Below are 13,806 nucleotides of genomic sequence, written 5' to 3' on the forward strand. Positions count from 1 at the left end.
AGAGCGAGCACATCGGACGCCCGCGCCAAGACCATCCGCGTAGGAAAGGCCGAGGGCTGTGTTGATACGTCTGCTGAAATATCAGGACCGGGAGAAGATACTCTGTACGGCAGCAAAATTGTCCAGGGAAGGCAACGGTCTCATAGTGTATGAGAACTCACCGGTGATGTTTTTTCCTGATCTGAGTGCCAATTTGGTGAAGCGCCGAAAGGAATATGATCGGGTAAAGAAAGAGATGAAGACCAAAGGTATCCAGTTTGCTTTACTTTATCCCGCTACCTTGAGGGTAATGCTCTCAGATGGGAAAAAGAAAACATTTAAAATGCCAAGAGAAGCAGCAGTGTTTGTGAGAGAGTACACTTGAAAGTGGAAGAGAAGTGTGAACAAATGGCCTGACGCACCTTCTCAATTTCAGACATTGTGCAAACTGTAAGACGCCACAATTGTACGATATTGTTCACCTGTCTGAGTGGTTATCTTATTGCAGTCAGTTCTATGTTAGAGTGTTTCATATAATACTTTATATTATATAGCGGAGAGCCCCTGGGGTGCAGAAGACCTTAGATTTAAGTTAGAATAGTTGTTCACGGATACAAGACCTTTCTAGAGGAAGGGAAGTGTGCCACACTTTTTGGAGATGGCACTAGGAGGTTCTTTATGTGGTTTTTGGGGTAATTTTCTTTTTTGTTTGGGTGCTCCATTTATTTGTTACTTACAAGCTTACATATACTCTGCTTATGGTAATATTGTGAGAGGTCGAATGAAACTCATAAATAAGAAGGAACTTAGTGGATAGAGTATTGAAATTTGTCAGTTTTAATGTTAAAGGATTGAATGGGCCGATTAAAAGGAAAAGGGTTTTGGCATATCTTAAAAAGTTAAAATTAGATTTAGTTTTCCTACAAGAAACTCACCTCACTGCGCAGGAACACAAAAAATTAAAGAGAGAATGGGTGGGGCAAGTAGTGTCATCCTCATTCAATTCAAGAGCCAGAGGAGTAGCCATCTTAATAAATAAAAATACACCTTTGGAAATACTTGATACTGATATTGACCCCTCAGGACGATATGTTTTGGTAATTGTAGAATATTCTCAGAACAATGGTCACTCCTAAATTTATATGCACCGAATCATGATGATGAATTGTTCATGCAAAATATGTTTCTAAAGGCTGCGGGGGGGCAACAAAATATACTTATAGGAGGGGACTTTAACTTTTGCTTAGATCCTATAATGGACAAATCGACAAAGACCATTTCAAATTCAAAAGCAGCCAAGACCACTCAAACATATATGAAAGATCTAAATTTAATGGACATTTGGAGGCGGATGCACCCTCAGACCCGGGATTATTCCTTTTATTCATGCCCTCGTAAATCCCATACTAGAATTGATTTATTTCTATTATCCGTCCAATTATTCCATGGAGTATTAGACTCTGATTATTTACCCAGAACGTTATCGGATCATTCGCCACTGACTTTGTCCATCTTGTTTCCAGATAAACCTAAAACACCATATTGGTTGGAGCCTTAATCCCACTCTCCTACAAAGAACTGACTTTTGCACATTCATAAGAGACCAGATTAAGCTGTTTTGTGAAACAAACTGTGCTTCCTCCCCCGATAGCTTTATCTTATGGGACACGCTGAAAGCCTATCTGAGAGGGCAAATAATCTCCTATACAAAAGGCCTGAAAAAGCAATATACAGAAGATATTGACAAATTAGAAAAAGAAATCTTATTCCTAGAAAAAGATTATCAAAGAAATGGTTCTTCTGACATATATCAATCCTTAGTTCAGAAAAAACTCCAATACAATACATTAGACACTTACAAAATTGAAAGAGCCATTTTAAGAACTAGACAGGTATTATGAATTGGGAGAGAAAGCACATAAAATATTATCCTGGCAACTGAAGACAGAGGAAAACACTAGAAGTAGTAATGCTATTCAAACTGAAACAGGCTCTATCTCATATACTCCAACAGAAATTAATGATACATTTAAACACTTTTATTCAAATTTGTACAAATCAGAGCTACCTAAAGATTTTACCCATATAGACAATTTTCTATCTAGAATCGAATTACAAAAAATTAGCGAAGATAAAAAAAATTTGGACCTCCCCTTCACACAGGCAGAAATAATAAAAGCCCTCAATTCACTTCAGTCTAATAAATCCCCAGGAGAGGATGGCTTCCCACCTGAATTCTATAAGGAATTTAAAGATTTACTCACCTCGCTAATTATGGATGTAATAAACCTTTCATCTAAGACGCATAGACTTCCCGAATCATCCACAACTGCTATAATCACAGTTATATTAAAAAAAGATAAAGATCCACTAAAATGTGCCTCTTACAGGCCTATTTCATTACTGAACTCAGATTATAAATTGATCTCTAAAGTGTTAGCAAACAGGCTTAGCCTAGTATTACCAAAAAGAATTAATCCAGATCAGAGCGGCTTTATCCAAAAACGACTATCTGCCAATAACTTAAGTAGGTTCTTCAATATAATTCATTTAGCAAAATCAAGGCCGGACCACACAGTGGCTGTGGCTTTAGACGCCGAAAAAGCCTTTGATAGGCTGGAATGGCCCTACTTATTTAAGGTATTAGCTCAATTTGGTTTTGGACATACATTTATTAACTGGGTGAGAACCCTATATTATAACCCCAAGGCAAAGATTACTACTAATGGACAAATGTCATCCCCATTTTCATTACATAGATCCAGTAGACAGGGATGCCCGCTGTCTCCGAGTCTGTTTGCCTTAGCCATTGAACCTTTGGCGGAAGCAATTAGAAGGGACCCTGATATAAAGGGCTTCAAGGTCGGACAGACAACCCATAAAATTAATTTATTAGCTGATGATGTTCTTTTATATTTAACAGACCCTTCTCACTCTCTCACTCGATTACAGGATTTATTAGACACCTATAGTATTGTTTCAGGATACAAAGTAAATTATGATAAAAGTGAAATATTCCCCTTAACAACATTTAATTATCATGCGTATCAAGATGCATCCGCATTCAAATGGGCCCCAACTGGAATAAAATATCTTGGTATAGTTGTGGATAAATCTTTATAGATTGAATTATTGTCCACTACTTAAAAAAATTGAGGAAGATCTACGCAGATGGATTAGTCTCCCCATCACCTTGATCGGGAGAATTAATTGCATTAAAATGAACATTCTACCAAGATTGCAGCATCTTTTCCAATCATTACCTATTCCATTACCCCAAAACTTTTTCAAAACTCTTAATAAAAATGTAAGACAGTTCATTTGGAGCAACAAAGTACCAAGGATATCTTTGGAGAAATTAACTTGGAACTATCAGTCAGGGGGTCTACAATTACCCAATTTTAGAAAATATTATTTTGCTGCCCAAATGAGATTTCTTTGGTCTATGTCTGAGAAAGACACAATTCCATCCTGGGTTCATATTGCATTTCACTCCTTGAAGGATAACTCCTTTAGTGAATTTGTGTACAAATACAACCACCAAACTTTATCAAGGAAAACTGATAACCCAATTCTGTTACACCTTATTAAACTTTGGTATGATGTACATAAGACCATCGGCAAGGAGATAAGACTGTCGCCAAGTCACCTTTAAAACAAAACCAGCTTATCCCGATGACGGTAAATAACAAGATCCTGGAGGCGTGGCATCACAGTGGAATTCATACTTTGGAGGATTGTTATGAGGATGGACTTTTCATGTCCTTTGAACAATTAAGGAGGAAATATAACCTGCCCAGCAATACTTTTTTTTGTTACCTTCAATTGCGATCTTTTTTGAGGAGCACTTTGAACAACAGCATGACTCTGCCCATGCTCACGGAAATGGAGAAATTGATGCAAGAAAGTGGACAATGTAAGCTTATTTCTAAAGTGTACTCTTTGCTGATATCAGAATGTCCTAAACCTGGTTTGTATAGGTCTAAGGGGAAGTGGGAATCAGATTAAATACCACAATTGAAGACCAACTTTGGTCAGAGTTGTGTAAAGACAGTTTATCTGCCACTATTAATGCATGGTATAGACTTATCCACTATAATTTCCTCCATCAGTTGTATTTAACTCCGGAGAAGATTCATAAGTTCAAACCTGAGCTATCTGATGCATGCTTCCGCTGTACGATAGAGGTGGGCACCTTCCTACATTGTACTTGGTCGTTTGTAAAGGTACGAGATTTCTGGATTGACTTTTGTAGTGTCTTGACTAAGATTACACAAATTTCATTACCGGTTGACCCAGAGTTTTGTTTGCTGGGAAACTTCATGAAAATTGATAAAATATTAAACAGGTTTCAGAAACATTTTCTGGAGATAGCTCTGGCAGTGGCTAGAAAATGCATTGCTGTCTCATGGAAGTCTGATTCTCCTCTATCTAGAACTAGGTGGTATTTAGAAATGAATAGATGTGTGCCATTAGAAAAAATTACATATAGCATTAGAAAGGGATACAATACTTTTATTAAAATCTGGCAACCCTATCTAGATTATGTGGATAATGTGATATTAGAGTGTGATTGACCTCGAAGACATTGTTACATTACATATCTACTGTAGAATATTGGAGCACCTTTTTGGGGAGGGGGGTTGTTGTTTTTTATTTTAATTTTTTTTTTTATTTTAATTTTACTGTTTTTGTTTGTTGTTTTTGTAAACTGAAAAACTGAAAATAAAGTATTCCAAAAAAAAAAAGATACTAACTAGCTTGTCACTACTGTTTCCCAAAAACCTAGTAAATAGGTTGCACATCCATCATTCGAACCATGTTGGTTCAACAATGTGGAGCTGTCGTTAATGACATTACTAGATGTAATAACTTTCAGAAATCAGTTTATTGTGATCTGGCTTGCAGATTACTCGAGCTCTGGGCCAGCCTACCTTAAATATCCAGACAGAATACACATTGTGTACCAAATGGTATTATCCTTTGAACAATGAGAATTTGGGAGTGAATGGGTTCTTGACTTCCTGGTGTTAAACCTTCAAGGAGGAGGATAGACCTCCAGAATTATTCAGTATTTGGCATAGACCTTACAACTTTGTTGTCATTAAGTTTTATAAACCTGGGGACAAAACACTATACCAGACGCATCGAGACATTTTAAATGATACCAAACATGTTACACAAGTTACATTATTTGTATACATCAGATATGGTCTGTTTGTTACATACAGATCTTAGGTGAGTTTGAGGTGATTCTGGGCTGAAAGGGAATGGAAGAGAGGGGAGAGAATGGGACAGATGTGGAAGGGCAACAATGAGGTGTGATTATTCAGTCTTCGCTCAGTGGGGTGTGGTGCCTCAGGAAGCATTTGCTATACATCAGATATGGTCTTTTGTTACATACAGATCTTAGGTGAGTTTGAGGTGATTCTGGGCTGAAAGGGAATGGATGAGGAGGAGAGGGGAGAGAATGGGACAGATGTGGAAGGGCAACAATGAGGTGGGATTTTTCAGTCTTCACGCCGTGGGGTGTGGTGCCTCTTTACAATAGTATACAAGCAGTTTGGTCTGTAAGCAGCTCTATAGCAACGTTATTTCCCTGCAACGCTGCTGTAAATAACGAACATGGCTGATGACTACTTCTCTTATTTTGTGTTCTCCGTTGTTTCGCTTTATTTTCACTTGCCCCTTTGTTGCTGGTGTGTTTGTTTTCATCCCAACCTCTTGCAGCAATAGTGGGGTTTCCCTCTTACATCACATTATTGCACTTGAGCACATACTGTAAATGCACACTTATCAAAAACAGTGGCGGAGCTAAGGGGTGATCAGGGGTGGCTGTGGCCACCATGGACCGAAGCCTGACCACCTCATTGGCCACACCTCTCGCAATTGCTGTTTTAGTAATTGTTTTGGTCATTTTGTGGTACAATTTAGTTCTTTAGAGGTGAAATCATCTCTGTACAAATGTACAAATTTAAACATGTGTGCACACCAAGGTCGCCGCACCTCTCCGCCCCGGTTGTCATTGTATCCACTCAGCAAAAGTTTACTATGTATAGATTTTCTCAATACACAAGATAATTGCCATGATAATATAAGAATGTGACAGGGCGGAGGGCGGGGCCGGGTCGTGATTATACACACCCGGTCCCTTATCAGGCTAATTAAGCCTTCGAGAGGGATAAAGGCTGATTGCGGATGGTGGTGCGGGAGAGAGAGATCGTTTACGGACATTTTTTTTAAGTTTATCATTAAAACTATTATTTATATCGTCAAGCCGGTTCTCGCCTCCTCCTTTCCATTAAATCTCTCATTAGATCCCTCGCGTAATCCTCGACACTGCTGCCCACCCGGGGGAGCACCGCTGCCATCCGCGAGGCGAGTTGGGACTGGACTCCCCGACCGCCTGGAGCGATGGAGCCACTGCCAGGGGAATGGCTCCATCGTGCAGAGGAGTGCCCTGCCATCCCCCAGAAACGCGGAGGGGTCGACAGAAGACCGCCGTCCGCAAGGGGAGGACGGAAGTGACTCCCTGACCGCCAGGGGCGGAGGAGTGTCCCAAGGAGTCGCCTTGAATGCGGAGGGGTGTTCTTTCCGCCAGGGGTCGTGGGTCTGACTTCGGTCCGCCCGGGGAGGAGCGGCTGTCGTCCGCCTGAGAGGGTGGAGCAGTGATCGAGGACCATGCGACAGTGTATCAGAGAACCGGCAAGTATGTTTTCATCTCTTTCTCTATCTCACTGCCCTTTTCGCTCTCGTTTAAATTCTACAGTGGTTTTTGGGGGGGTACTACACTGTTACATGAAGTACACCCCCCTCCCCATTTCATTATTTCTGTTTCCCTCCCCTTGTACCCTCCCTCATCCAGGTCGACGGGGATGACCTACCGGCAGACGGCGCCCAGGGAAAGGGGGGGGTATACGTCATGCCGGGGGCTCTCCTGCCTGAGAGAACGAGGGAGGAATGTGACAGGGCGGAGGGTGGGGCCGGGTCTTGATTATACACACCCGGTCCCTTATCAGGCTCATTAAGCCTCCGAGAGGGATAAAGGCCGATTGCGGATGGTGGTGCGGGAGAGAGAGATCGTTTACGGGCATGTCCGTCGAGTGTGTTTTGTCTTTTGTTTTAAGTTTATCATTAAAACTATTATTTATATCGTCAAGCCGGTTCTCGCCTCCTCCTTTCCATTGAACTGCATTACAAAGACAAACATGACACAAAACACATTGTTTATTTAAATCCTCAAACAATTCTAAAGAGGCCTTCTAATTTTTATGCCACGGTATGAAAACTATGAAAAAACAGCATGAAAGCAGCCTATTTTTAAAAACAAAAACCCATTAACAGATGAATACAATAATTTTATAATCAAATTAAGCTGTGATCTATTACTGTAACAAATCATTGATGAAATTCTCACATTTAGCAAGTTAATTTAGATGATTATTAGCCACCAAGGTGTTTCTATCCATTTCTCAGGTGCCTCAATAACAGGTGTGTCGATGACTCTCCTAATAAATACAGTATCTATGTGTGTATCAAATGCTCAACAATGGCAGCTTTACAAAGAATCCAACAGTTTGAGCACATAACTTGACACAGAAGTCAGGTAGTGTATATAAATGCCCACATAAGGACAAATTTCTCCCCACTTGACACTCTATCTGATGACGACATCATAAGAAAATTATGGATTCCACAGACCAAGATCATTGAATTGCTGCAGGTTGTGAAACCACACTTTCAGAGGGTCTTAGCTGCACTGCATTATTTTGTTAAACTGCGTAGTTTTATGTAGGTGGTTGGTGATGGCCTGTGGCTCAGCAAGCTTTAGGCCAGCAAGGCTGTGAAAGCAGTAACACCTTTGCTGTTACAGCTTAAGAACACCACGCTGACTTTCTCCAAATTACCTAAAAAAATCCAGTCACAACATTGCAATCATGGAAATTTGTTCAACTTCTTGAGGAGGAAGAAATGTTTGGTTACTTTTTTCATTTATAAAGACAGTTTAGTTACTGTATTTTCTATTATTTCATGTTAATAAACATGTTTTGTAATTTCCCACCATGGTCTATGTCCTACCTTGGTATTTTGGGTGGGGGGGGGGTTAATTCATTAATTGATACAGAAGAAAAAATTACATGTTCCTCCTCACAGCTTGTTAAACTAACAACAAAGGCAACTGATCTTTGCATTCTTTGCAGCTTTTCACCAAGATGCCTACACCTAAAAGGAGCAGTATCTGAAACTAGAACCAGTCTATATACAGATTTCTTAAAAGTTATTCAAATAATCTGTCTGGTTCCTACATGTTCCAGTTGCCTCATTCCATGGGAATACACCCTCATATCGCAAACCAATTCAATGAGCTCTGTGTTTCCCAGTGGTTCAGCTTCTGCATGCTCCATGCCTATACCATCCCAACTCTCATCAGGCTTCGAAGGAACAGCGATGGACTCCAATTCAAAATATTTTTGTCCCAGACCAGAGTCTATGGAATGTTAGGGAATGCTGTTCCTAAGAAGATGGTCTTTCATTTACATTGCTAGGTTATTCTGCCCCATCACCTCTCTTAGACTGTGGTAAGGAGATGTGCCACCAGATCTAATGCTTAAGGTCTCTCCTTTTTTTTTTTATAATTGTTTGGGTCACCGAGCCCTGCAATATGTGGATTCTGACTGGACAATATTTCAATGGGAAGTCTGATTGTTGCTACAGAATGTTTCATTACCCTGATATCAGCCCCAACAAACGCCATGTCCCATCAGACATGTCCCATCAAACATGCAATGAAATCAGGAAGTACATTGTGTTCACGTAGCAATCAGTGACGAGCGTGATTCCGAAGTTTCATTTTCCGTTTCTGAATATATTATTACCCCATTATATTTTTAGGATTAGAGTTGGGATTTGGGGATTGACTAAAATGTGCATTCCTCTTCTCTGTATTACATTATTTACAATTAAAAACAACTCACATTACCACTCACTTTTGGCTCACCTCTGTGGACATTTCACACACGCTTTACCGCCATGTTTTTTCTCTGGAACAGAAACCCCTGTCCACTGTGATCGATCAAGAGGATCAGCACCGTGGTCTGTTGGGTAATAATCTACTGTGAAGCTCGCACTGATGCAGGCTCATCCAAAGGGCACGTTGAGGGTGCAAATTGGGCACTCGTCAGCACCATTCTGAGCACTAAAATGTCAAATGGGACACACTACAGTCTTGTGGACTTCGTGGGAATGCACAAATGAAGGCCACGAGACTGCAAATCCACATCAAGTGTGCCATTTGGGATAGGGCCTGTGTGTGTTTCAGCTCAATGGCAACCATTAATTAAGCATAGTGAATACTTCTGGACTGGATTAATGATCTACACAGGAAGTTAAACACACTCAAAGTAATTTACCCATGTATATGTATCTGTGTGTGAATGATAGTTAAAGGGTTTTTAATGTGATAGTGTTGTTATTAATAGTGTAGACACGTGTATGTGTGTGCTAATACTAACTTCTACAGTATAACTACATTCTCTTGACACATTAATCTTATTTATAGAATTCTGATATGTTATGTGTGTCAATGCAAAGATAACTTGAAGTTAACCGTTTTTACTCACAAATAAAAAATGACTACCATTTATTTATTGTAGTATAATTAAATAAGTAATGCATATAAAATATAAATGCAAGCAACAATTACAGGGTGAAGCACACTAATGGCAACAATGGTAATAATATTTGATTGCCAGAAATGAACACCAGATGTGTATTAATATAGTTGGTTTAAAAGCCATAAATAGAAACATATATTTTATAATATATAGAATAATATATCATATTTAAAAAATATGTAAAACTGCTTCTTCATTTTGACCAATAGATGGTGCTGTCAACATATTTTTATGGTGTTGCCAGGGCATGGTAGCAATGACATGCAAAGTTTAATTTCAATTGCTGGGATACAGCCTTAGATATTATTTAGCATCTTGCCATCAAATTAAATGATATGTTACATAAGAATGTTTTGTCTATCGAAAAGCTTTTAATAATCTTTTGCTAGAATGGCCTGAAGATGATCTGACCCAAATTTGGGTAGTTTGAAAATTTCAAAGGAGGTTTTCAATGAAATTCAAAATAGCGGACAGGAACTATGGCCAACCATTGCAAAATTTATATAATTGTTCTCAGTCTCATGACAATATGCCAATTTAATCAAAAGTTTATAATTTTTAAACACAAATCTAGCATTTTTATAAGAATTTATATTTTTCACCACTAGGTGGCACTGGCCCTAAACTTCTCAGATACCTTCACATACATGTGTCTGTGGAGCGGAGGGGGACGGTGGGCCTAATCGGCCTGATGGGGCACGCGAGGGATAAAGGCGGCCGGTGACGACGGTTCGAGAGAGAGAGAATTACGGGCATGTCCGTCATGTGTGTGTTTATGTTAGTGCTTTTGGTTAAAGTTTTCATTAAATTATTATTTATATTGACAAGCCGGTTCTCGCCTCCTCCTTGCCCATCTAACCCCCTTACAGTGTGAAATTGCCCTTGACACATACCAAGTTTCGTCTCAATATGCCAATGCATTTGTAAAATACAGCATTTTATGACAAAAATAAAAAATTGCCATGCGTAATATTGCCGACAGAAACATTGGGTATTATTCGATATTGTTAACTAAATAAAATTTTAGTTTACTGTAGTCTGCTGTAAATTGTTCTTACGGTTTGTCTGGCCATCATTATTTTAAATCTATAAAAGATTATTAGCTGTTGATTGAACATTCATTAGTGATATCTAGAACCATTAAATATGAATGACAGTTAACCTGAGCTTTTCTCTCTGCAGGTGCGGATATTCCCTTACCTGATAGGTCGGGAGTCTTCCTTTGCTGATAACCTGAAATGGATGGCCTGCGCTAACAAAGGTCAGACTTACTCAGTTCCTGTTCCTAATGCTCTAACTAATTAAACTATTAATGAACTTTGAATAAATTCTGATCTGCACACATGTATAGTGAAAATTATACAACAGTTAGTTTTGGTCCTCTAATCTGATTGGACAAAGGCATTCCAAAAGTGCTGAAAAAGGAGTCAATACTGTACTGGAATGCTTTACTGTTTGTATCACTTTGCTTGAGGTTGTGACATTATAAACCAGAGTAATGAGAGATATTGATTAATCCCTGGAACATTACACATTTATTTAAAATCACACATCTTTTTTGTTATGAGTGAGTTTCTGGTGAGAGAGAGTGCATTGTCTGTCAGTGAGCGGATTTACTCTGACAGAATATTGCCGTTGTGTCTCATGCTGCCTTCACATGTTATCAGAATTATCATACAAGTTTTCTTGGAAGATAAACATGAACACCCCCCAAGTCGTAATTATGAGTGGGAAATGGGGATATATCTTGACCCTGTCCCAAACGGTACCCTTGTAGTCCTCTTCCGAGTCCAGACTTTGGTGACATAAGCAAGTGCAAACCGATGGGGCTCTAGTAAACAAGGCCATGAGGGTGCATGAGTTATAGGTGTGTGCATTTGAGACAGACTTCCAGACTTCAATCAGATGATACATTTTCATACATTATGTTTTTCTTATGTAACACTAGGCCAACATTTCTCAATTAGGAGTGAAAGGGAGCCTCATTTAATGGACTTGAGCCATGGGCTAATCAACGAACGATGAACAACATTATAAAAAAAACTACACTATTCATATAAATGAATGCAAACAATCAATATATATGCAAATCTGAATATATGTATTAATAAACAAAACTTAATGGTATAAAAGCAATTCGTTTTGATCAACACACCCTTTCCACACCCTTAAGGATATTAAAAGCTAGCCAATAACTCCACAGCACAGCATACCACAGCTTACCTACACGGATCTCTTTTGAAAGAGGGAAAATTAAACAGGTGAAATTATACACAGAAAATTAAATAGGGGGGGATATCACACAGCAAAGCAAAAAAATTAAGCACAAAAATGCAGCCGCAAATGCAAACCCCCAAATAAAGCAAAATAAATCCCACAGCGAACATAAGCCCCCTAATACCTTAGCTGCGCACATGCATGGGAGGCTAGGGAAAATGTAATTGGCTAGCAACACAGAGCTGGGAAATGACACACATGCAAAGCTAAAAGACTGTCCTGTTAACAGTCATGTTCAAAGCAAACATGAACTTATACCACACTGGAGGCATACAGCGCACACATACAGGGACTGGCTAGCTAGAAAAAAAACAGCACAAGAGGAGCAGCGATCAACTCAATTTAAGAAAAATAAATAAATAAAATAAGGACATAATTAACACTTAAAAACAGCACAAAAGCAAACACACTAACATCATTCCCAAGCACTTACATTACGCTGACCCACAGTTACCAACTACATGACATTATTAAAAAAAGAGACTTCCAGTCAATTTAAGTGATTTCATTTTAATTAAAATATTTATATAATTCTACTCACTATACAAACATCTGTGATTACATCTGTGATTACCTTCACTGGTTGCAATCTGGCATACTGAACCCTCCGCATCTACACCTGCATCTGTATCTAAAATAACACAACAATACTGATGGCAAGCAAACGTATTCAAAAGAAAGAACAAAAAACATTTGCTTGGCGTACCTCCATCTTCCAAGGCGTATACACACACACAAACACACAAAGGGCCTCTGTTTGCCGGTGTCATGTTCAAATGGGTCCGGCCATCCCCATCTGACATCATAGTGGTCCATTGGCTCAAGTAATGGGTACTGTATTCCTGAGTAGAATTCCTACAAAAACGTTTGTGATGTTTTTTGTGTGCTTTTAAATCATATGTTACAGATAATATAGTATATAACTAGGGATGTACAAATACCCATACTGGTATCAGAATAGGGTCCGATACCACACTTATGTACTTGTGCTTGCACGTGCGAATGTCATTCCATAAACATTCAGCGCACAAATTATTTAGCCGCAAAAGCTGCAATTTCATGAGATAAATTTATAGTTTGCATGAGCTGTGCACTTAAAATGTGTGGAGAGGAGACAGTGTTCTGGCAACTCCGGCTGCATATTCCTTTTAAAGCTCCGCATTGACTCATCATGGAAAACACCATCATGAGAATTGCGTGCACTGTTTGTAGCATATGACAGCAAACAGAGCACTCACGTTGTAGTGAGAGGCACATACAGAGTACATACTTATTTAATTGAATGAATGAATTAATGAATGAACAAACGTTACATTTATATAGCGCTTTTCTGAAACCACACAGCGGGCAAATACGTCGAGTTAAATTCAGGAATTTTCTGAGGAGCCGGAAATGGTCTGGCCACTACAGTGGCTCGGCTCAGCGACGTGGCCGAGAGGACACAAAATCTCGTTCCCTCCATCAGGGAATGGAGGTTACATCCGTAACCTAGACGTTCCCCGTCTGTCGCTCACTTCGACGTTGTGTCGAAGAAGCGACACTAGGTGTCCAATTCAAATCACGCCATGCGCTGAGCCGTGTATGTGTACTGCTGACACAAGAGCGGGCAGGTATATTTACGTGCAAAGGTGACAAGTTGTGTCAGACTGCACGTACCCTTCCCCAATGCCCAATAAAAAGATTTCGGAACCCTTTTGGTTACCCTAAGCATGGTTACCCTAAAATGGGGAACAAGGTGACGTTTGCCAATCTGGGAACGGGCCGAGCTTAGCCAGGCCTCTTTTCTCTCTAGGTTTCCCGCATAGAGCCAAAGCGGCTGGGGCCCTTACACGCATCGTGAGAAGGAGGTCTTACCCAGTTTCCTATTCTTTCAGGG

The 13,806-nt window shown here is 39.6% G+C and overlaps 1 protein-coding gene across 1 annotated transcript in view; it reads left to right on the top strand.

Moving 5' to 3' along the window:
• The window catches only part of cacna2d3a (calcium channel, voltage-dependent, alpha 2/delta subunit 3a), a 487,702-nt gene that overhangs the window by 300,333 nt on the left and 173,563 nt on the right, over window positions 1–13,806 (top strand). Inside the window, exon 12 of the mRNA XM_052094087.1 lies at window positions 10,836–10,914. Coding sequence (XP_051950047.1) covers window positions 10,836–10,914 — 79 coding nt within the window. The remainder of the gene's footprint in view (window positions 1–10,835; window positions 10,915–13,806) is intronic.

This window comes from Xyrauchen texanus, chromosome 27, assembly GCF_025860055.1.
Source record: "Xyrauchen texanus isolate HMW12.3.18 chromosome 27, RBS_HiC_50CHRs, whole genome shotgun sequence".
NCBI lineage: Eukaryota > Metazoa > Chordata > Actinopteri > Cypriniformes > Catostomidae > Xyrauchen > Xyrauchen texanus.